The 23,549-nt window shown below is 38.4% G+C and overlaps 1 protein-coding gene across 7 annotated transcripts in view; it reads right to left on the reverse strand.

Annotated features, from left to right (window-relative positions):
• The window catches only part of AKAP7 (A-kinase anchoring protein 7), a 105,747-nt gene extending 84,010 nt beyond the window's left edge, over positions 1–21,737 (reverse strand). For 3 of the 7 annotated variants that reach the window (XR_012586225.1, XR_012586224.1, XM_074580710.1), the window contains exons 1-5: positions 21,464–21,713; positions 18,289–18,432; positions 16,391–16,536; positions 11,415–11,551; positions 6,295–6,455 (exon numbers count right to left, since the gene is read on the reverse strand). Coding sequence is in view for 5 of the 7 variants with exons in the window: in XM_074580710.1 (XP_074436811.1) it covers positions 6,295–6,455; positions 11,415–11,551; positions 16,391–16,536; positions 18,289–18,432; positions 21,464–21,635 (760 nt within the window). In the remaining 2 variants the exon portion in view is untranslated. Of the gene's footprint in view, positions 1–6,294; positions 6,456–11,414; positions 11,552–16,390; positions 16,537–18,288; positions 18,433–20,741; positions 20,843–21,219; positions 21,340–21,463 lie in introns of those variants that run through there. The other 4 variants (XM_074580708.1, XM_074580709.1, XM_074580713.1 and 1 more) reach the window with 4 other exon arrangements.
• Between the last annotated feature and the right edge of the window lie 1,812 nt (positions 21,738–23,549).

The following is a 23,549-nucleotide window of genomic DNA, read 5'->3' on the forward strand; positions in this document are numbered from 1 at the left end:
TTCTCAATTTTTCCATCATGTGAAAAGACAAGAATAACTGACAAGAGGCAAAATTCATTTATCTTAGCTTCGGCCATCTGGAAGTAAAGTGAACTAAATTAACTGAATTAAACTATTTCTCTAGGCTCTCTGAAGTCAGGGCAATGTAACTCACCCTAAAATAGATGCTAAATGTGTGGCTTCATAATTTTTGAAGAAGCTCATAAACCACCATCCTTGCCAAAACAGACTGTTCCTCTCCAGCCCCATGCCAGCAAATGCTCCCATCTTTTGTGCCGACAGTCATGTAGCTGTACAGTAAACTGCATTGGCAAACTGAGTAGGTTAAAAATTAGCTGGCAAAGGTAAAAATGTTAATTTAACCACAGCTGAATTCATCATGCGGCTGCACAAATCCCCAGCACAACAAAAGGGGCTGGACTGCTTTGGTATGGTGGCAATGCCAGGTTATGCTGGAGTAAAGCTGTGATGTACCTGGAGAAGAAGATGGGCAGCATAACTCACTTTCCATTTCTCTCTCTCTTTAGTATGGACTGTTAGGAAAGTCAATTTAGTAAGATTAGACTAGATGTCATTTTTAGAAAACTGAAGTTGGGGGAAATGACTAGTTAGGTGTACTACATGACTGTCTGGTGCAGTCCTAACAGTATGAAAATATTTAACCCAACAAATCAACATTTCTTAAAAACAAAGGACCAAGAGCATATTAAATAGTTATCTGCATAAACAAAAGAATAACTTTTTTGTTCATGAAATACAAGCTCCCTCTGATGGTCAGATCATAAGATGCATCATTCATCCATAAAACCAAAATCTGCAAATCCTACAGGCAAAAAACAGGATTCACTTATTCATTTTATCAGCTTCAAATAGCATTTACGTTGTATTATCAAAATGAAAATTGAAGCCAAACAATGCATTACCTTTTCCAAATTCACTTAGCACTTCAATATTCTGTAGGGTAGCAAAGCACAAGAAATGAAGAGGTTTGTTGTTTTTTTTTTTTAAATCACTGTAAGTGTATACGTTGATTTTAGCTCAGAATTTCTAAAAAGACTTGGGACAAATTGTGATTAAAATAGTCCTCAAATTTCTGTCATAACAGTTTTCCTGTTAGTATTCCTGGTAGATAATTATACGATGCTTATGTCCTTTAATGTTTTGTTGGGAAATAACTAGCAAATCACAACAAACAGAAGATCCATATTAGCTCTGCTTTTCCTGTACTTTTGTGTCAAACTTACATTTACATTGGCATTAGCAGACATGCACTTGACATTATAATGCTGTACCACATTCAGATGTTATTGGTATCAAACAAATTTCCATATAATTTATGGAACTAAATTGTCTCTCACAAGAAGCTGATTTAACTTCACAATTTTCTATTGTTTGTGTTATCAACATCCTTTAATATCCACGAAGAACACAAAATAACACATTAAGTCAAAATTCACCTTAGACCATAACAGAAACTAAACACAGTCTTAAAGTAGCAAAACATCAATTCTGTAACAAACTAAACTTAGGTCTTGCCAAAAATCAAACCAGCTAAAAATCAAACAAGCTAAAGAAGTGATCTCTCTTTACTGTTCCATGGACAACAACAGGATTATTAACATCCTGCAGGCAACACTGTATGTTTATTTTCTTTCTGCCAGCTTCAGTTTTAAAATTGCAGTTTTCTAGGGATGCAAGTGATATCACAGGCAAGCCGTACTAGGAGCCAGAATAAACTTGTGACAATTAATTTCTGTCAAATATATATAACCTCACAGCAGTATGTATGAAGAACTGATAACAATCTTCACACAGATCCTGACAGTAGCAGCCCAGTAGAAGAGTTCCCAATATTTTCTCTTGCATGCGTCTCTCTAAAATTGTGTATCCTATCCACAGAGCAGGAATAACAGGCATAATTTTCACATACAGCCTGTTTTGAATTAATATGTGAAATGTATTACAGAAAATAAACTCAATGGCACATTTCTGCTAATATGATTCTTTACATCAGAAGGTGTATCTATTGTGTCAAGTACAGCCTGGAAAGTACTACATGCTCTTTTCCCCAAAATGCAACACCTTCAGCAGGAGGTTTGGCACTTAGAGGACTATCTGCTAATGGTTTGTAAAAACTGCATAAAAACTAAACTATGTTGTAACTAACTCTGTAAGTGTATTCTTACGTTAAAGGAATTATACATGTGATACAATCAGGGGAGGAGGGAGAATCCTAATGACTCTCCTGTTTACGTCATCAGTTCTGAAGAGTTCACATGGATTCTTTTGTTTAATATTTTTTCACATTCCAAAACGCACTGCCCTGAAGGACACCTGTGTAATAAGAAATAACCTATTTTTATCAGGTTAGTTATATTAAATTATTTGCAATTTAATCTAATGAAGACATACGTAGAAACTATTTAGTGTATTCATTTTCTTCCTACTCATACCTGGCCTTTCCACTAATTTAATATTTAAGTAAGCTAACTTTTGAAACACACTTGTATAATCTTCAGTGTTACATAATTACAGATCTAAAAGCTTTTTTTCTGGGACAAACATCACTACAAAAACTGAATTTGCTTCCATGAATTATAGGTTACTCGTTATGAAATTATATTAGCACTTCCAAGAAGGCACAAAGAGATACTCTGAAATCAGGAGCAATTCAGAAGCTACAGTTATGACAGTCACTAAGAAATGTTAAGATAGCATATCCTGAAGTCATATCCATTAAACATTTTGAGTCATTTTACCATTTTCTTCTGGTAATGTTCAGCTCTCTACCTTGTTTCAGAACTAAATCCAGACAAACAAACATCACTGTATAAGTTTTCAGACTGAATGACAGGCGTAAGGCCAAGAAATGATCTATTCGGTTGGCAAAAGTAAGCACAGAAATAAGAAACATTTTTACTAAACAGTGGTGTTAAGTGAAAATAATAATATACAGCTGTAGTTCTAAAAAAAGCAAAGAATGCTCACCAGTGAGCATCAGCAGTTATGCTTTACAAAAAAACCATAGGCTTGCTTGTTTGCTAAATTTGACTGTACTGGGTTTGTCTACTAGGAAGGACTGTCAAACTGAAAAACAAAGGTTGAAATCTGACCTCATATTTTACTTGTCTAATTCTCATCAAAATCTGGTTCACTAGCCTAAGATGTGGTAGGTTGGACATGGCTGGACACCAGGTGCCCACCAAAGCTGCTCTACCACTCCCCTTTCTCAGCTGGACAGGAGAGACAGAATATAGCGAAAGGCTCGTGAGTCAAAATAAGGACAGGGAGAGATCACTCATCAATTATCGTCACGGGCAAAACAGACTCAACTAGGGGAATTTAATTAAATTTAGTACCAATCAAATCAGAGTAGGGTAATGAGAAATAAAAACCAAGACTTAAAACATTTTCCCCCTACGCTTCCTTTCTTCCAGGGCTCAACTTCACTCCCAAATTCTCTACCTCCTCCCCTGCAGTGGCACAGGGGGATGGGGAATGAGGGTTGCAGTCAGTTAATCACATGTCTCTGCTGCTTCTTCCTCCTCAGGAGGAGGACTCCCCACAATCTTCTCCTGCTCCAGCGTGGGGTCCGTCCCATGGGAGACAGTCCTACCTGAACTTCTCCAACATGAGTCCTTCCCATGGGCTGCAGTTCTTCACGAACTGCTCCAGCGTGGGTCCCTTCCGCAGGATGCAGTCCTTCAGGAACAGACTACTCCAGCGTGGAGGGTCACAAGTCCTGCCAGCAAACCTGCTCCAACGTGGGCTCCTCTCTCCACAGGGTCACATGTCCTGCCAGGAGCCTGCTCTAGCATGGCCTTTCCAGAGGGTGACAGCCTCCTTTGGGCACCCACCTGCTCCAGCATGGGGTCCTTTATAGGCTGCAGGTGGATATCTGCTCCACTGTTAACCTCCATGGGCTGCAGGGGGACAGCCTGCCTCAAGGTGGTCTTCAGCACGGGCTTCAGGGAAATCTGCTCTGGCGCCTGGAGCACCTCCTCCCCCTCCTTCTTCACTGACCTTGGTGTCTGCAGAGTTGTTTCTCTCCCATATTCTCACTCCTCTCTCCAGCTGCAGTTGCACAGGTTTTCTTTTTTCCTCCTTCTTAACTATGTTATCCCAGAGGTGCTACCACCATTGCTGATGGGCTCGGCCTTGGCCAGCAGTGGGTCCATGTTGGAGCCAGCTGACATTGGCTCTATCAGACATGGAGGAAGCTTCCAGCAGCTTCTCACAGAAGCCACCCCTATAGCCCTCCCACTATCAAAACCTTGCCATGCAAACCCAATACAGATGTGCAGAAAATCACTCACAACAAACTCCCAATACAGATGTGCAGAAAATCACTCACAACAAACTCCTTTATTTCCTGCAATTAAAAGATATTTGGCTCTCCATGTCTAGGAACTTCAATTACTTTGGAGTTCTTAATTATTAATTATAAACTTCTCAAAATCAAAAGTTACTGTCACTAACAGAAACCATTCATCTCCTTTCACAAAAGGTATTGAAAGGGAACACAGTTTATGAATTATCTCACTGTTTATAAAACAGCATACATAGAATATTCTGTTACCTTTAAAAGAAATCTAAAGACAAACTCAGGGACAAGGATGAGGAAGCATATAGTCCAAAGGACTTAAGAAATACTTGTTAGATTCAATCTTGGAATAATTACGGGATTATTTGACAACTGAATCCTCCCTGGAACTGTAAATACTGTTCAATTTCTACCATATTGAATATTAGAAATACTTCTCTGTTGAGCGCTGCTTAAAATAATAAAGTATCGCCCAGTAACAGCATAAGCAATTTGGTAAGCTGAAAAGCTCACAGCCTTCTATTCAACCTTTCTTTCAAATGAAAGTTAAAAAATACTAAACATTTTCTAAAGGCACTTCAGAAATTAAACTAATAAATAGCTACAGAAGGCACTGTATTAATAAAGACTTCTTCCATTTTTTCTCTGTACTGGACTGCAAAGAGGTAGCGTGACAGCAGCAGTCTTTGCTACTCTGCAAAATGTCCTCCATGGGTTATTGCACTATTAAATCGTGTGACCTCACATTCCTCAGAGCACAATAGATAATTCATCAATACTGAAAAACTCTTTTAAAGAGTCTTTTCAAGGAATAGTTGGAATTGCCGGGATAGTTTTAAAGGACACCAATGAATTACAGACAGTACTGTTCTCTGAGAATTTTTATTTAATATCTGTAAACAACATAGTTCAAGTATAGACTTACAGACAGATTAAAAACTCCACTCTACGTTGTTTTGCTATAGGTACCGACTGCTTTTTCTCAGCTGATATTTACACTCCTTTTAATTTATATATTCCTAGTGACTTAAACTGTATCTCTGGATGCATTTTATCTGACTGGCAAAGGCAGTGGCCTGAGCTCCACTGTTGAGACAGAACAGAGAGTTTCGCTCTTGAAGTGAATATGTGGTTGAACATGCATACTAGCATGTACCTGCCACGTATTTCAGTAACTTTCTAATTGCTAAAGGAAGGCAATTAACACTGAGCAAGCCACAGACTGTTAAAAAAAAAGTTTTCAGGCTAAAGCAGCTTGGAATCCAACTCCATTCCTCTGGCAGATGAGTCATGTCCTCCTGAATTACGCTTATCCTCCAGGAGTGCAGAGAAAGTCCAGATTTTACTTTATACGTAAATGGAACTACATGCATCAAGTACATATATATATATACACATATGTATGTGTGTGTGCATATGCGCTTATTCATGTGCGAGTGGTAAGTTACAATTAATTCACTGAGATTTAAGAGTGATATGTATAACATACAGGAAACACAAAACGTCCCAGAGCACGGAACAAGAAAAAATGTCACTGTCTCAGTGCTCTATTCAGCATGAACACAAAGGAGAGAACTATGTGACTTTGCAAGTCAGGTAAGATTGCATCAAAGATACAGTTCTTAAAGTCAGTAAGTATGAATATAAAAATTGAAAGGGGTATAAAAATCAGCTGAGAAACAGCACACAGTACTTGGGCCAAAACAAGGTAGAATTGAGTCTTTACATCCATCTACAAACGTGCACTACATTTTTTATATATACTAAATAAAAAGGTATCAGAGAACAGTACTGTCTGTAATTCATTAATATCCTTTTGAACTATGCTGGGAAATTCATCATATAGCCTTTGCAGCTGTTAAAGGTAAATTAACGTTGACTAAATTAGCACCAGCTTATCTTAGTCCTCCATTCTCATGTAGGTAGTCAAAATGTCTTTAAAGCACTTAAACTATATTCATAAGTTGTACCTGCTATTTCCATAAGTATAGTTCTGTGATCATTTTCCGCCAACTTCACAAATCCAACTTCATTTTTGAAGTGATCAATTCCTTGAAAAGACAGTTCCACGGTTTTTCCTTTCAGGAGTTCTTCTACAAAATCCTTGCTGTCTGAAAGAGCACTAGCTGCTCTGTCAAGAGGAAAGAAAAATATCTATGTCAAAGTCAAATATATTAATACTGTTTACATCGCTATTAATCATTCTATGCAAAAATCTCATGAAGATTTATTAGTATCAATTTATTATCTACTCAGGTACTTCTGCACTACTTCCTATCAATGCAGTCAGCATTATTATTAGCATTCTATAAAGGTAAATTGGTTCATATACTCTGCTGTAAAACCACAGAAATAATAAGGCAGACCTAGCAGCAATTCCTCAAAGAGTTTATCTCTGTCCTCAAGGTGACTAGATATTAAGATGATAATTCTCTGTTACTCTGTGCATCCCATTTAGATAAGATGCTTACTCAGAAGCATTTGGTTTTCCATTCTTAAATTAATTCACTTTTTTCATCTCTTGATAGCTCAACTGAACACTCTTAAGATTCTGCTTCATTCAAAGTTACTACAGAGTGTAGTGACTATATATATATAATGACAAAATTATATGGAAATTACTATTAAGCTCATTGAGAACTGTTATTAAAAGAAGTACTGTCTAAATTGATACTTTCTTTAAGAGATAAGTAACATGCACAGATAATCTACATATAACTTAAGAAACAGGAGCAAACCTGGTAACCTTTCAATAATCATTTTAATTAGCCATATTAAGTGCATGTACTATTACATGAAATATTTGTTTTGACCTGCACTTGAAGTGATTCACATGCTAAGCAAAAACTATATAAACATTCTTAATGTCTTCAAAAGATCTCTCACGTGCTTACAGTTTTTAATTCTATTCAACGAAACTGAATTTAAACTGTTCACTAAACTGATGCTGACTTTATAAACGCTAGATGGCAGTGACAGGTTAAAAACTCTCAAGAGAGTTTATTTTACTTTTCCTGTCCTAGCTGGATGAAAGCCATCACCATGATTTCTAAAGTTGGCTAAATTATATTCTTTAAGCCTGCACAATTACGAACAACCCTATGCACGTTTCCATTGTGTTTAACAAGATAGACTCTTGATGACAACTATGCATTTAATTGAAACATAGGCCAGGTTAAGAGAGACGTTAAGGTTGATTACATGACGAAATATCCTTGACTGATACAGTCCTCCTGTGTTTTATTTACAGGGCTTAAATCTACAATCTAGAAGTACTTTAGCTCCTATATAACCACTTTAAACAACTTATTCCTTGGCAAAGATATTTTTCTTTAAGCATAGTCTCTGCCACTTACCTACCCTTTTACCACGATTAGACAAGTCTGTTCCTATGTCTTCCATATGTTGCTATACTTCAAGACCTTTCAAAAACCACCTTCTAATACTGATTATACTTGTCAGATTACTTCACAGGGAATCATGTATAGATTTATTTCCCGTTGTGAACACGAAAATTGTTCCTAAACAAGTACAGATATTTCAAATACAGAGTCAAAGACTGCAGTGGGCTTTTAAGTTGTGAATCATGCATATACCTGAAACCCATCTCTGGATTTTTTGCCTCTGAGAACCGGTACACAGAGAGTTATGGAAAGCTCTGTTCCCCAGATGAATAAAGATTTATACTTCCATACTGTAGGGTGTGCTGCACAACTCACTGACCAGCTCAACTATACCTGATGAGGTCTATGAAAGGTCAATTCAAACAGTGCAGTGTGTTTTCAGTTTAGCTTGTGTCTCTGAAGATTTAGTTCTACTTTTTCTTTTATATATAATCTTCTAAACACTAAAATATTAGAAAAATAGTTGTCATCTGACTCTATAATATTTTGTATTTTCATATTCTATCAATCACTTTATAATATCTAACAATTGCTTTGTAAGAGTAATGCACAAGGATAAACATTTCCAGTGAAGTCAATAGCAACAAACACAACAGTGGTATTTTCTTGTTATTCCATACCAAATAGTATTTACGGTGCTGAACAGTAGTTACACTCCCTGCAACTAACCCACAGCGATAACAAAAAAGTTCACAAGCATTTTGCTCCAAAGTGGAGAAAGGAAATTAAAAAAAAAAAAAAGGAATTAAGCAGCATATTCTAAGTGAATACAAACTAAGATTACAGAAGCAGTGACTGTTTTTTTCTATATTGTTGTAATGTAATTATAGTGCTTAAAATTGATATAGTTTCTTTTTAGAAATTTCTGAATTGCCAATTTTGATTACTTCTTAGAAAAAGCAAAAAAAGCCAAACTGAATCCTTTCAGCTCTCATATTTATAATGAAAAGGTTAGATTCACAGAGTCTTTCACAAATAACAAGCAAGAAGAGCTTGACAATATAGTCTGGTAATGAAGGCATTTAATGTGAAGGCAGGCATCCTGATTTCTAGTCTCTGATCCCATGACTATGCATACAGTTAGCATGGGCTAGAACTCCTTTGCTTGAAAGGAGTGCTCTCATGACTCTTTCTTGCTTTCTTTCTTTCTGGTTTTTAAAATCTTACACTCATGATTTCATGTAATCCTACAAAAAGAGATGTAAAGTGTGTTCATGAAGGGTAGACAACAGCCAATGAGTTAGGCAACTCACACAGGAACTGCAGGTCTCGATTCTTTTAGAAAGAGTGGCCTACATTACACACAGGTTCTTTTGCCAGCCTGGATCTTCATTTTTTTCTATTAACTTGGTATCAAAAATTGGTGAAGCAAAGAAAGGTAGGAAAATTCAACTTTTTACTCTTCAAGTTCTCCCAAAAGATTAAACAGAAAACATCAGTTATAAAAAATAAAATAAAATAAAAAGAATACCATATAGTAGAAAATGCAATCATGCAATCTAGAATACCTGAGGATAGCTGAGCTAGATACCTGTACAAGGCATCTGGCCAGGGAAGGAGTGAATCCCTGGGGAAGCTCTGCTGACTAGAGTACAGCTCCTGGGTGCCTGGACTGTGGAGTTCTGCTGGGAGAGGCAGAGAAGAACTCCGTAAGTAAGTGTTTGGGTGACAGTCAGACAATGAGAGCTGAAAACGAGCCCAAGGAGTAGCAGAAGATACTGAACTTGGGAATATTTGTTTTGATATACAGTGTAGGACTCTAAAATATTAATGAGGAGGCATACTTGCCTTTGAGATACCCTCTCACATTCCCTTTTTTAAGAAGTTCATACTTCAAACCCTTTTAAAAAAAAATATTGCACACACAGTCAGTGGTTGTTCTCACTGACTTTCAGGTGCTACCACAGTTTGCTCATCAACCAGAGCAGCGGGAAGCTGGTGTGCCGACTCCAGGAGACAAAAGGCACATAGAGCAGATCTAGTATCCTTTGCTTTCCTTTCTATTCTCTGTTCCTGGCTATCTGTTTCTTGCCCTTTAGATCAGGCCATTGGAGATGAGGATGCTGGCAGACTCACATCCTCACAGGAGAGGTAAGAGTGTTGAGGCCTCAAGGATATAGCATTCAAGGACACAAATACGAAAAGCAAGCAGGGCAATTGATTTAGATATACTGATATCACATAATTTTTAAGTGTGTTAAATGTTTTTAGCCAAAATACTTCTACTTATTAGACTTGATTACCAAATGGTTCCTACATTCTATCTTGGATTCTCACTTTCTTATGAGCAATCTGCACTTTAACAGCCAAACCTTCTGGGGAAAAGAATTATTCAACACGCACTTATTAGACATATTATTTTGTAACTGTACTACCATAACCAAAGCAATGTCTCACTGCACTTATTCATTATTTGATCTAGATAATTCACGGACCGCATGCCCGCTAACACTACAGAGAAAACCAGTAAGTTATATATATGACGCAGGGCTGCTGAAAGAACTCATTTGGGGGAGGTGAAGCTGTAAGGCTTCTCTTTCACAAATTTATAAGGATCTGATGATTTTTGATTCATTAGCAATTCACTACAAAATTCACACATAAGCAATGGAGGGTTCCCAGATGTTCATATAATGCCAGTAGGTCATTTATCAGCATTTTACATAATACTCTGTTACAGTTACCAAAGTGTTTGCAATCTCAATTCTGCAATTATAATGCGCAAATATAGAAACATCACATATGCAGGCCATTGGGCACCACATCTAAATAGAAACTGTTGAGAAAATCTGTGTAAAGCAGGACTATAAAACACAATGTATGTTTTCAGTTCAAGTCAAAATTACAGCTAGACACACAAATTATTATTTTGAGCATTCATAAATTGCAGTTGTACCGACAGACTTAAAAGTCTGAACATCTTCGTATTAACCACTGAACTTGTATATTAAAGTAGGCTTGTCAGATAGCAGTACAGCATGTGATAAACAGTAAAAAACATGAACGATCTGCATTTTTATAAAGCAAGTAGTTGCATCTAACACATGACGTCATTGTATAACACATACACCTTTCCACAACTTTTCTACCTTTTATATGATAAAAAAAAAAAATAAATCAGCTACATCACTGAAGCAACATAAAAATTACACTTTTGATAATGCCTAATAGCCACCTCTCTTTTAGTGTACTTACATTTTGTGTATAATCAATTCATTTAGGGACATAAAAACCCCCAAACTACAAGCGCATGAGGCATTAGCTTGGAGCTAAGGTTTATTTCACTAAAGCCTTTCAGTGACAATTACTAATTCAGCTTATAACATTTGCTAAGCTACGAAATTCTGAAAATTCCCCTGTTAATCTGTTTAGTGTCCCCTATATCAAAACATTGTTTTAAAACAATTACTTTATCAAACATGAGATTTGTGCATGCAAGTTCAGCACGCAGTATGAAAAATGCAAAGGAAAAAAAGCATACTTTATTCAGAGCTCATGACATACCGTAAGTTATGAAAATGTCTAACATTAAGATTAGCATTTTAAGAACAACATGAATTAAAGGTTCAGTGAGTCTAGTAATTTAGGGCTGACAAAAAATAAGCATCAGTTACCCCTTCCAGTCTTTGTATTAACTCCTTCAGCAAAAATACTTGCATATACTTAATTTAATACCAAATACCTACAAGCTAATTTCTTCTTCATTGGATAAATGCATCACTAACATGGTGACATGGAATGAGCCAGAGCGAACCATTGCTTTGGAAAGCCTTTGATCCTTTTGTATTATTGCATTTTGGACAGCCTGAATACTGCCGGTAATCTGTGAAGAAAGACAGACACAGAAACAACAGTTAGCCATTACAATTACTGTATCCCATCATGCAAGCGAACAAGAAAGCACACAAACTGAAATCAAGCGTTTATGTAAAAACCATTCTAGCAGAAGAAAGTTTTATCCTCTGACAAAGCTGTGCTAATTGACCCGAGTAAACTCAAAGTGGGTACAAACGGAGTGATTAATAAATCACGGGACACTCCCTATCACATCTTAATAGGAGTTTGCTTCCATAACTATGAGATATTCCTGGACCGTGTTACGATCATCCAGTTTTACACTTCTTCAAGGACTTTCTCTGCCCACTTTGCTAAACTTGTATGTTGCTATGCGCAGAGAGCATCTGTAAAAACAAAGAGATCTTTGCAGGATCAGGCACATACAAAACAGGAATATTCAGTAAATCATTTGCAGGGATACCTGATTTACAATTCCGATTATACTGTCCAATAGACAGTATATACTCTCTTCAAACATATTTTAATGACTTCCCATATATGTATACATTTCTAACTTCATCAGTCTTTTTCTTTAAAATTATTTGAATTACATTTTCTTCACTGAAAATTATTTGTATGGTTATACATAATTTATAAATTGTATTCAAAATTTTAACTGTGCTTGCCATTATGATAGTAGTATTGTAGTGATTTATAAAAAAATCAACCGAACAAAAAAAAAACAAACCTGCAACAATGCTTGAATATGTTAGTCGAAATTAAATCAAATCCAATAACCTCGACCATCTGACAAAATGAGTTATTTCCTAAAGCATGGTAAGCAAAGACATTACAGACTAATCAGCTTTGGTGTATTAAGTCTAAAAGAAGCATGTAGAAGGCTTCAATCTGATTTTTTTAATTATTTTTTTTTTTAATTTGAAACTCAGTGCTGAATGCTTCACAGATATTCTGTACATATTCACTTTTATAGCATAACCACAAGTAGCTCTTAGGTTAAAAAAAAAAAAAAAGCCTTGGTATATTTTGGTAGCTCTGTTAATTGTAAGGAACACCCACATTTCCTGAAAAAACATAATCTAATGGGAGTGGTCAGTATTTTCCTGACCAAATTTCTCAAGATGCGTTTTGCCATGCAGGAGTTTTACCTAATGTGCCATAGATATCTAATAGTGCCATATGCATAAAACCAAATTATAACTGAAAGGAACCAACTCTAGGGAGAGTGGGGAGGAGGAAGGAAGGTAAAAGCCACTTGCCAGAAAAAGGTGATATGGCATCTACAAAACCACAAGTGTCTTAAGTAGTGTAAGACATATGAAGAAAACTTCACCAAGATTTTGATCATAAATATGTTGTAATAAGATCATCTTCCTTCATATGTCAGAACTGATCTTATCCTGGATAAATAACACTTTTATTGTCTCAGATGTAGGAGAAATTTAACCAACATTTAAGCAAAAAACTGGTAAGCATAATCATCCCCGATAATTACAATGTATTGACTGCATAATTATTTAAATCTATAAACTAAAGCAAATGCAGTTATCCCTGTAAAGAAAAAGAAAAAAAAAACCAAACAAAAAGCAAACAACACAAAAACCCCCAAACTTCAAAAATGAAATCACCTATCATATGAATTACAATTTTATTCCATTTTCAACTATTGCTTCTAAATTTAATTTTCATCTGAGAGCTGGCAAAAAAAAAAGTATAAAAATTTTAAAAAGTAAGTGTACAAGCCCTTCAGAATATAGAAGAAAGGTGTGGAACTGTGTTATCCGTCTTAGCTCTGAAAAAGATCAATGTTATTGAGCATTCAGATTACCAGTCAATATCCCCACATCCCCTTACCCATATGATTTCCTTCAGTAGTACTTCCGAGTCCCTTCCTGCTCATTGCCTAAACTACCTCCAGCTCCCTGATATAGTTCAGTTCTGGCTTAGGCGAGAAGCCACACATGCTGTGTCTGATGTTCAGGGGCCAACTGGCTAACAAACAGGCAGATATTCATTCGCCAGCTGCCAGGTCTAGAAGAATAGGTAATTGCCGCACTCACACTACAGTCTTCAACAAAAGCATGTTCTTTCAAGGCTCTCTCTTTTACACAAGCACCAATTCCACAAAAAATTGTAAGAAATTAGTACCTCCAAGATGTCAATTTTTTTATCCAAATTTGAACAACAGGTTGAAAACGCATAGCAGGTTCAAAACCCACAAAACCCCAATGGGGTTATAACAAGACAAACAGATAGGCAGGCTCACACCTGTATAAACTCCATTAGGAAACCAAGCAAAAAACTAATGAATAACATACCTTTGGAACCGGACTAATTCCAAAGATAGCCAGTTAGCAGTTCCAGAAACAAACTATTGCTGAACCCACCTGGAAAGTATGAAACAAGCTGCCTTTTTGATAAAGGCAAATAAAAGAAGACTGAGCACATTCTCTATCTCTGGCTAAAGTGACAACATTCTACCCAATCTACACTATTTGGAAAGAAGAAAAGAAGTCTTCAACTACATTTCTGTGAATTTCAAGAATCTATTTTTAATATGTTTTCCCAGAAGTTATGCGATCAAAACATAACACAAAAGCTCTAGCATAGCTGTGCCATCACAATCCATAATATAACTTCCGATTTGTTCTGTTTTGTTCAATAAATCTAAGGTGCAATTACCAGTTGAGTGTGCTGAATTTTATTTAAGCAAACCAGGACTCTTCCTACATCTCTGTATAACTAGTTATGACCCACTGCATAAATAAAAACTTTAAATAGATATTTAAACTGCTATTTACATTACTTTAAAAGTTTTATGCTGTATTTCAACTGCTATCATGCTATTTCTTTTAACTTGAGATTCCCTAACTCTAAGTAACCCTAAGTAACGTCTGAAGGCAGATCATACTCAACAATTCCCCACTCAGATTATTTTCAAAAGCGCTCCAAAATAAGGCCTCAAAAACTAATTTCAAGGTCCACTCTCCCATTACTTAGAATATGTTATTCTGAAGAGTAATAAAATAACTTAGTTTTGCATATTACAAGGATACTACTAGTAAGTGAATATGAAGACTATAAGCTTTAAAGATTTAACAGATTAATTATAAGACTGGAGGACCTTGAAAGGCTAACCTACCAAGTGATAACATGTCAGATGAAACAAACAAACAAAATTACCAGAAAAGGATACAGTGATAATCATCCATTTAACTATTTTTGCACAAGTAATAATGCAAAGTTCAATATAAATTCAAAATTAATGGAACACCACACTTACTTCTGAACATTCAAAACATAACTGAAATGAAAACAAAGAAACTGTTTAATTTCCAACAGGAACAGTTCATTAAACACTCCAGAAATATCCCTTGTTATAAAATGGTTCTCTGTGTAAAATATGAATAAAGCATACTAATGTCTAAAACACTTCACTGGAATAAACTCAGATCCTCAAAAAAAAAAAAGAAAAGAAAGGTCTCTCATTACTAACTGAAATACTTCCAGTAATTACCAGATTCCCTCTGGCTATCAAGAAACCAGGTGTCTTAACTCTAAATTTTGGCTAAAGTTGCCTATACAAATTCCAACGTGTATTTTCTACTTTCAGAACAACTCTACATCTAAGGCAAGTATAAACAAAACTTTCTAGCAAAGTCCTGGAATTCCCAAATGCTCTGAGATTTAATATAGCTGTTCTTTAGCTCTGTATGTAAGACTAAATACATGACATATAAAAAAGCACACATAGTTAAGACCTTTCCACTCAACTAGCCATGCAACACAGTAACAATTGTAAGCAGGAATTCTCAATTATCAGATTATATAACCCTTACATTATTCTTCCACTTGTTAAATCATGGAACAGACAGGAAGAAAAGATATTTCAGAGTAAGATGGCACAAAAAATCTCACACAATATTCGTGTCAGGCTATCCTGGCTCTTATAAAGCCAGCCTCTACAATCTCTTCTTCACATAGTATGTTTTGAGAATCAAAGACTTCACTGTAATTTTCAAACCTACTATGATTTATTTTCATTTCAGATTCTCTTAATCCTTGACTTCCTCAGAGAACAGATAGTACAGATGTAGGATGAGTTAAAATTCACGTGAGAGAGCTCCTGATATTAAAAAATAAACCAAAATTTAGAAATGGTGGTAAACTGGTTTAACTTTTTAAACATAATGCACCTACCTTCCTTGTTTGCAGACACGAAAGGTGTACCAGAGACATGCCGCAGCATGTAAGAAATCATTCCCATTCACTAAATGAGACAACACATGCTAACTACAAGAAAATACATTTGCTTAAAGAGCTCTCTGCACTTCTTGAATCCATTTGAACAACATCTCACTAAAAAAGTAGGTTTCTTGAATTTTAAATAAGATGATCGATTTTACTTGCAAAATTTAAACTACAAATTGCCTAGTGAAAACAGCAACAGACCCAAATTTAAATTCCTATCTATAAGGAGAGCTAAAAATATTGCTAGGGATTTTGTTATTACATTAAATATGAATGTCTCTCTTAGTTATTTTCAGTGAATGACAAAAAAAGCAATACTGGACCAGTACAAAGGGGAAATTTAAGCCAGTTTATGTCAAAATAATGTGAAATCCATAAGATTGACAAATGGAATAAAAAGATAAATATTTTTCCTCTAGTCTTTTCCAAATCAGAAATTTTATTCACAAAAATGTCTCATAAATTGAAGTTACTCTCTAAATAAGCTGCTAATGTTCCTTTAAAAATACCTGAAAAAAATTATTTTGCTCAAGATCCAACACCGTTCTTATGAACACATACAGCTGTTGAAGTGATTGTGGTAATACTAAATTAGTATAATAAAGAATATCACCTTTGGATTAGTAATTGGAAGTGAAATGAAATAATTCGGCTGATACTGTTTTTTCTTTGTCTTCTTTCTCTCACCGCCTTCTTCAATTTCTCTTCCAGTAGTCCTCTTTCTTTTCTTTTTTATATTTATTTCAGAGGTTGCACATACTGAAAAGAAAAAAAAAATTACATTCAGCATACAGACAAATCAAAACAAAGATACTGGTGGAAAAGGACCTGGGGGTGTTGGTCAACAGTTGGCTAAATACACGCCAGCACTGTGCCCAGGTGACCAAGAAGGCCAACAGCATCCTGGCCTGTATTAGAACTACTGTGGTGAGTAGGGCTAGGGAAGTGATCATCCCCCTGTACTCGGCACTGGTGAGGCCCCACCTCGAGTGCTGTGTCCAGTTTTGGGCCCCTCACTAGAAAAAAGACACTGAGGTGCTGGAGCAGGTCCAGAGAAGGGCAACGAAGCTGGTGAAGGGTCTAGAGCACAAGTCTTATGAGGAGCGGCTGAGGGAGCTGGGGTTGTTCAGCCTGGAGAAAAGGAGGCTGAGGGGAGACCTTATCACTCTCTACAACTACCTGAAAGGAGGCTGTAGCAAGGTGGGGGGCGGTCTCTTCTCCCAAGTAACAAGTGATAGGACAAGAGGAAATGGCCTCAGGTTGTGCTGAGGGAGGTTTAGACTGGATATTAGGAAAAATTTCTTCACCGCAAGGGTTGTCAAGCATTGGAACAGGCTGCCCAGGGAAGTGGTTGAGTGACCATTCCTGGAGGTATTTAAAAGACGTGTAGATGTGGCACTTAAAGACACAGTTTAGTGGTGGACTTGGCAGTGCTAGGTTAATGATTGGACTTGATGATCTTAAAGGTCTTTTCCAACCTAAATGATTCTATACACTTAATATCATGCCAACAAGAGTTGGACTTCAGACAACTGACTGGAGCATGTCTCTCCAGTCATCTGATCTGCCCATGCTCTGAACTGTCTCATTGGGATCCTACTCCAACCTGAATTAATGTACTCACACAAGTGGAGAGCCACACTTGAACTAACAGCCTACACCTCTAAACAGGGCTTATAAGCTGCTAACATAGACATGCAGATTCCAAACTACTGTGTTTCATTTAGCCAACTCACACTGCAGTGTAATAGGCCTCCAAATTGTCTACATGTGAACACGGACATGACTTTAGAGCAAAAGCACCAATATTAAGTTTCAAAAATCCCATGCATGCTGCATTTTTAAATATAAAGCAAGATAATACACAGGATTATTAAAGGTTGTATTAGACTAGGACTGGCCAACCCACAGTTCAAGGATCAAACCCAGCCAAGAAGAAAATTAAATCCAAGCCAGATCTACTCTTTACCTCCTCCTTTCCCAAAGACCCCTTCCAACATAGGTAGCGAAAGAAAAGTGCATGTCCTCAATTCTTCCTTTGCACCATAAATTATTTTTTCACAGCTTATTTCCCCAAGACTTTGCAGATCCTCTTCCACCATGTGGCCTGATACATACCCATAAGCTGACCAGGCTGCAGACACCCGCTGTTCAATTAGAAGTGCACTTCTAGCCCCATGCTGGGAACACACATACTGGAAAATAGCTCATAAAAGCCACCACGTGAGAAGCTCATATACAGTAATGTGAATTGACATACAAGATGTCTTTATTCTGTGACTCATGGCTGCAATGGATCTAAAAATGGTACACTTTTAATATGCTCAAGTATTTGCAGAACTGAGCATCTATAAAAGAGCTTCTGGACTGGATCCTGTTCGCTGTGAGACTCTGTCCCATGTGCACAGCCTATGTGTACAGGCCAACAGGCAGAACCAAGACCTGAGTGCGTGATGTGTCTATGCTTCTACACCACTTCTACTAACAAATTCATTTTCAATATATACTTACTAACAAATTCATCTTCAATATCTGTGTCAACAAACGGCATTTCTGCCATCAGAGATTCTACCGAATCAGCAGGACATGGATCTTTTCTCTGTTGCATCTTCTTCTCTTTAAAGATATTCTTTTGCTGTACATTTTCAAGTCCATCTGTAATACATTTAAAATAACACAATGGGTGTTAGTTTTTTATATAAACAGCTAAGAGACATTATACACAAGGAGTATACCAAGTATACATTTGTCTAATTATCAGCAAATGAATATTGACATATTACTCCCTTAAGAATGCTGCTCTTCTTCCTTGTCAACGTATTGGCAAAAATACTTTAACACTTTATGTGGAACAGCCAAAAAAGCGAGTTCAGCCCTCTGTATTTAATAACTTAAGGTGTTGTTCAGTTCTAAGTAAATGCAATCATGTGCAAAAAACAGGGATACTTAAAACCAACAACAAAAAAAATAAAGTCTTCTGCCATCATGTAAAGTTCACTTTAGATAACAGTAATAGCATATAAAATACAATGCAGACAAACATTGGCAAATGAATTCCGATGTAAACACACTGGAAATGAGGCACGAAGGAGCAGGAAGGGAATCGCACCATTCCAGATATAATAGTGTTCTCAGCTGACTACATCATTCAGGAATGAGATGATGATTCTACTCCTGCATCTCCCACACAGTATAGCATGTAATAGACAGCAATGATCTGTACTTCTGGTTCTAAAAGCTGATTTTTAGTGTTTAAGCTAAAGAAGGAATCAATATATATCAAAACTTATCTTGCATGTATAAAGAGATACATAAAGTTCTATCTCAAGAGTAATACCACAATGACAGAATAATCTCCAGTAACAACAACTTTTTAAAAATGTCTTTTTCCCCAAGAGTACTAAGCATGAGTCATTTCCTTATGTCTGCTTCATGTTTCTGCATCAGTAAACTCTAATATTTGTGTATTAAGTTATACCTTAAAAATGAAAAGGTAAAATCTTCTCAAGCAGCAAAAAAACGTGCCCATAACCAGGCACATCCAGCAATATTCTTTTGGGACATCTCCACAATGGGATTACTGTAGTCGAAGAAGCCTTATGTCAGAATTGCAGTTTATCCCAGGACAGCTCATTACTACAGACAACGCGCTTTCAAAGCTCCTCTTGTGACCAGTGCAGATAGTCCAAATCTGGCCCAAAGGGAAAATCTGGCAGCAAAAGCGTGTATTATGTTCTTGTGGCATGCAAAGCTACACTACATGTATGAAGTCAATATTACAGACCCAATCTGGGTTATTAACAGCCTGTGGACTGTTCCTTGCATATATCAGTTTATGGTAGAGAAGAGAAGTAAAAGAATGACCTGATTAAATGCTAATTCACTGCCGTCTAAATTAGGCATAAATCACTCTGTGGTTGTGCACTGACACCTGACTTTATACCAGAAGCTATTAAAAAGAAACAAAGTATTTAGATTTGTTGCTTGTTTCCCCTGTAGACACTAAAGAACGAGGCACAACAAACAGATGTTTAAGCAATAATAAAATTATTACTTAATGTTAAAGTCAAGCTCACAGAAAACAGATTGTTGCTGGTGATCCAGAAGCATACAGGAAACAATAATCCTTCCTTAGAGAGATTTCAGAGCGAAGGACAAGACAGAAATAAGTCTATGAAAATTACAAACAAGTAGGTCGGTCTAGGGCAGCGAAGATACCAACAGAATTCAGAAATGCAGAATCATAACCAGCTGGGAGCAAAAGGGATTTGTGTAGCTGCAGAACAAGGACTCACATAAATCTGAGGGGTGGGTATTGCAGATTACACATTGAATTTGCTCTGTCTGCTCAAAAAGCAACATACTTGTGCCACTTTGAAAAATTCTATCTTCTCACAATAGCAGACGGGTATAGCAAAGGCACAGCTAGCGATTAACAACATCCCTTCTCAAATCAATTAGCTGAACTGAACAGGCACTGCTTCTAAATTCTACAGGCTATGTCTCAAGCAAAACACCTCCATCCCTCACCTTTTCTGAAATACTTATTAAAGAAATCAACAACAAAATTCAAGAATTGTGTGCTAGTCACTAAAACAACTTGAAAACAAGATTTTTCAAAATTCTTGACATAATATCGATAATCTGAGACCTAAGTAACAAAACCAACTTCCATAGGAACTCCTTGACCATCAAGCTGTTATAGGATAAACGATTTTTTCTTAATCGCATGCTGAATTATATTAGCCTGAATTTCATGTGTGAGCAGGTGCATACATTATTCCTGTATTTGTATAAGTGGCTGCTGATCTTCACCAGTATTCAAGTCATTTGTTCCAGCAGAAGAAAAATAATCATGATACACCTAGCTCATGAAAAATACATATTTAATTGCATTCTCTTCACAGCCCTCTTCTCCCCATACTTATAGTTTCAGCTAGAATAATGTACTATTTGACACCTACACGTGAGAGATCGCAGTGAGATTAGGTCTCCAGGCGCTGTTCCCTGTTTAATAAGTTTATCTTCACATGTTTGTTTATATGTCTAATAACAAATTAATCCTTTGGAGACAACGTAACTGAAAGCTGATGTAGAAAGAGATGGTCTTACTCTCTAGGAATTTTGAACTGGCAGTAGTGTTTACATCATCACAGAACTGAAAAAGCTTAAAAAAAAAAAAGAAAGAAAAAAACCCACACACCTACAAAAAAAAACCCCGAAAATCAAACAAAAAACCAACCAAACTTTGGACATAAAATGATAGGTTTGGTATTCAGCCAGGTCAGCTGCTTACACCAACTGCCAGCCTGTGGGGCACAGAGGCTGGGGGAAAATAAAAGCAGAATCCCTTTTAGCAGCAGCCCACGGTTCCTTTGACTCGTTCTCCCGCCCCACACCCCCTACGACCGCCACAAACCCCCCCCAGGCTGCGAAATCCACCTCTTTCCACTCGCCGGCCGAAAAAAACCTGCGCACAAGCCGCGGTTTCCACAGCTCGCCCTGCCCCAGCGCGGCCGTTTAACGCCTAACGGACACCGGCAGCGGAGGGCGCCCGGGCCTCGCCGGCGAGGCCCCGCGGCCGGTTCCCCCGTCGGCTGCGGGTGCCTGCGGCAGACGGGGGAACCGGCCGCGGGGCCTCGCCGGCCTTTGCCCTCTCCCCGCCACCGTCCCTCCGCCTCCTCACCGTCCTCCGGGGTCGCGCTGGCTCCGCGGCGGGGACTCCCTCCCGCCGCCGCCGGCCGCAGCGCCATGAAGCGCGGGAGGGCGGGCGCCGTTCTCCGGGCCAAGGGGGTGCGGGCCGCCGCCGGCCGCGCCGAGCAGAGGGCAGGGAGAAGGCACCGCAGCAGCCGCTGCATGCCCGGTTAGGGCAAACGGTGAAAGGACGGCGGGAGCCCGGGGGAAAACGGGGGCCGTGGGCCCGCCGGACTACAGCTCCCAGCGTGCTCCGCGCCGGGAATGGCGGGAGGCGGCCCCGAGTCGGGCACGTCCCCAGCCCTCAGCTTCTTACACCTGGCGCTCTGTCAGGGCGGTCTGTCCCCGTACATGGTGAAGGCACCGAGATAGTGTGTGCCGAAACGTGGGATCCGCGTTTGCACGCGTTGCTTTCGGTCAGGATTTTAATCAGAACTAGCGTGGTGAGTAGGGCTAGGGAAGTGATCGTCCCCCTGTACTCGGCACTGGTGAGGCCCCACCTCGAGTGCTGTGTCCAGTTTTGGGCCCCTCACTAGAAAAAAGACATTGAGGTGCTGGAGCAGGTCCAGAGAAGGGCAACGAAGCTGGTGAAGGGTCTAGAGCACAAGTCTTATGAGGAGCGGCTGAGGGAGCTGGGGTTGTTCAGCCTGGAGAAAAGGAGGCTGAGGGGAGACCTTATCACTCTCTACAACTACCTGAAAGGAGGCTGTAGCAAGGTGGGGGGCGGTCTCTTCTCCCAAGTAACAAGTGATAGGACAAGAGGAAATGGCCTCAGGTTGTGCTGAGGGAGGTTTAGACTGGATATTAGGAAAAATTTCTTCACTGCAAGGGTTGTCAAGCATTGGAACAGGCTGCCCAGGGAAGTGGTTGAGTGACCATTCCTGGAGGTATTTAAAAGACGTGTAGATGTGGCACTTAGAGACACAGTTTAGTGGTGGACTTGGCAGTGCCAGGTTTGTGGTTTGACTCAATGATCTTAAAGGTCCCCTCCAACCTAGCGATTCAATTCTGTGATTCTAAGAACTGTACACAATCCAGAGCAATAAATTCCCTCAGTTTACCTGCAGTCCAGGGGAGACTAGATGGTCTTACTCTGAACTTGCTCTAAACTCCTTTGCACAGCTGTCCCACGCAGCCGTGGCCGTCTCTGATCGCTGGCACTAAGGCCTCTGCTGTGGCTGTACAGTCTCCTGTCGGGCATCAGTCCCTGGGGGTACGGGAGAGGCTGCTTCCCTGAGGCAAGGAATGGGGGATGCTCTTTTGCTGTTTAAATAAAGGCTTGGTGCCTCTTGGAAGCCAAATCCTGCTGCTGGGTTCCGAGGGAGAAGCCCAGCCAACTGTTGCCTGGTGCATTTGCAGATTGATCCGTGCACATAGAGCAGATCTGACGGAGCCAATTGTTTCTATGTTTGTATAGATTCCTCCTTTTGCTTTTAAAGACAGTAGGGATGTCCAAAAAGCAAATAAATAAAATAGGATGGCCATGGTAGGGAGGAAGCTGCATGTCTGCAGCTGGATGTTGGGAGCTGAGACATGAGCGAAAATTAAGGCTAGTTTCTGTATTTGGCTCCTCTGTGCCTTCTCTTTCTGGGGGATAAAATCTGTTTGGAAATATTTTGCCACTGTTTTGACCCATTTTGTGCTGTGTTTGCCTTCACTGTCTTTCAGACAGTATTTTCATTTGGTCTGCATAGTTCTATGGAGACCAAAGACTGAACATGACACAGGAGTACAAATTCTGTGGGACCTGAGAGAAGCTTTAGGATGAGGCTGCTGACAGTTTTTCTTACTATACACATTTCATCTGAATGTCAGCTATTGTTAGGAGACTAAATACATAAGTGGTCACCTCTTCCTAGCCTGTTAGCATTGGCGAGTAAGATAATTCCATAAAAATTTGGTTCCATGGAGCTATAGATGGGAGAAAATCTTTTGTGTTTAAGTGTCTTTTTTAAAAATACGAATTGAAACACAGTTTTGGATCTGAAGCTGCTCCCAATCAATTCATTAGGCGTTTCACAGAAATATTCAGCAAGCAAACTCTAGAAAGAACGTTTCTGTTTGTACAGTTGACAGGG

Source organism: Larus michahellis, chromosome 3 (assembly GCF_964199755.1).
Source record: "Larus michahellis chromosome 3, bLarMic1.1, whole genome shotgun sequence".
NCBI classification, from domain to species: domain Eukaryota; kingdom Metazoa; phylum Chordata; class Aves; order Charadriiformes; family Laridae; genus Larus; species Larus michahellis.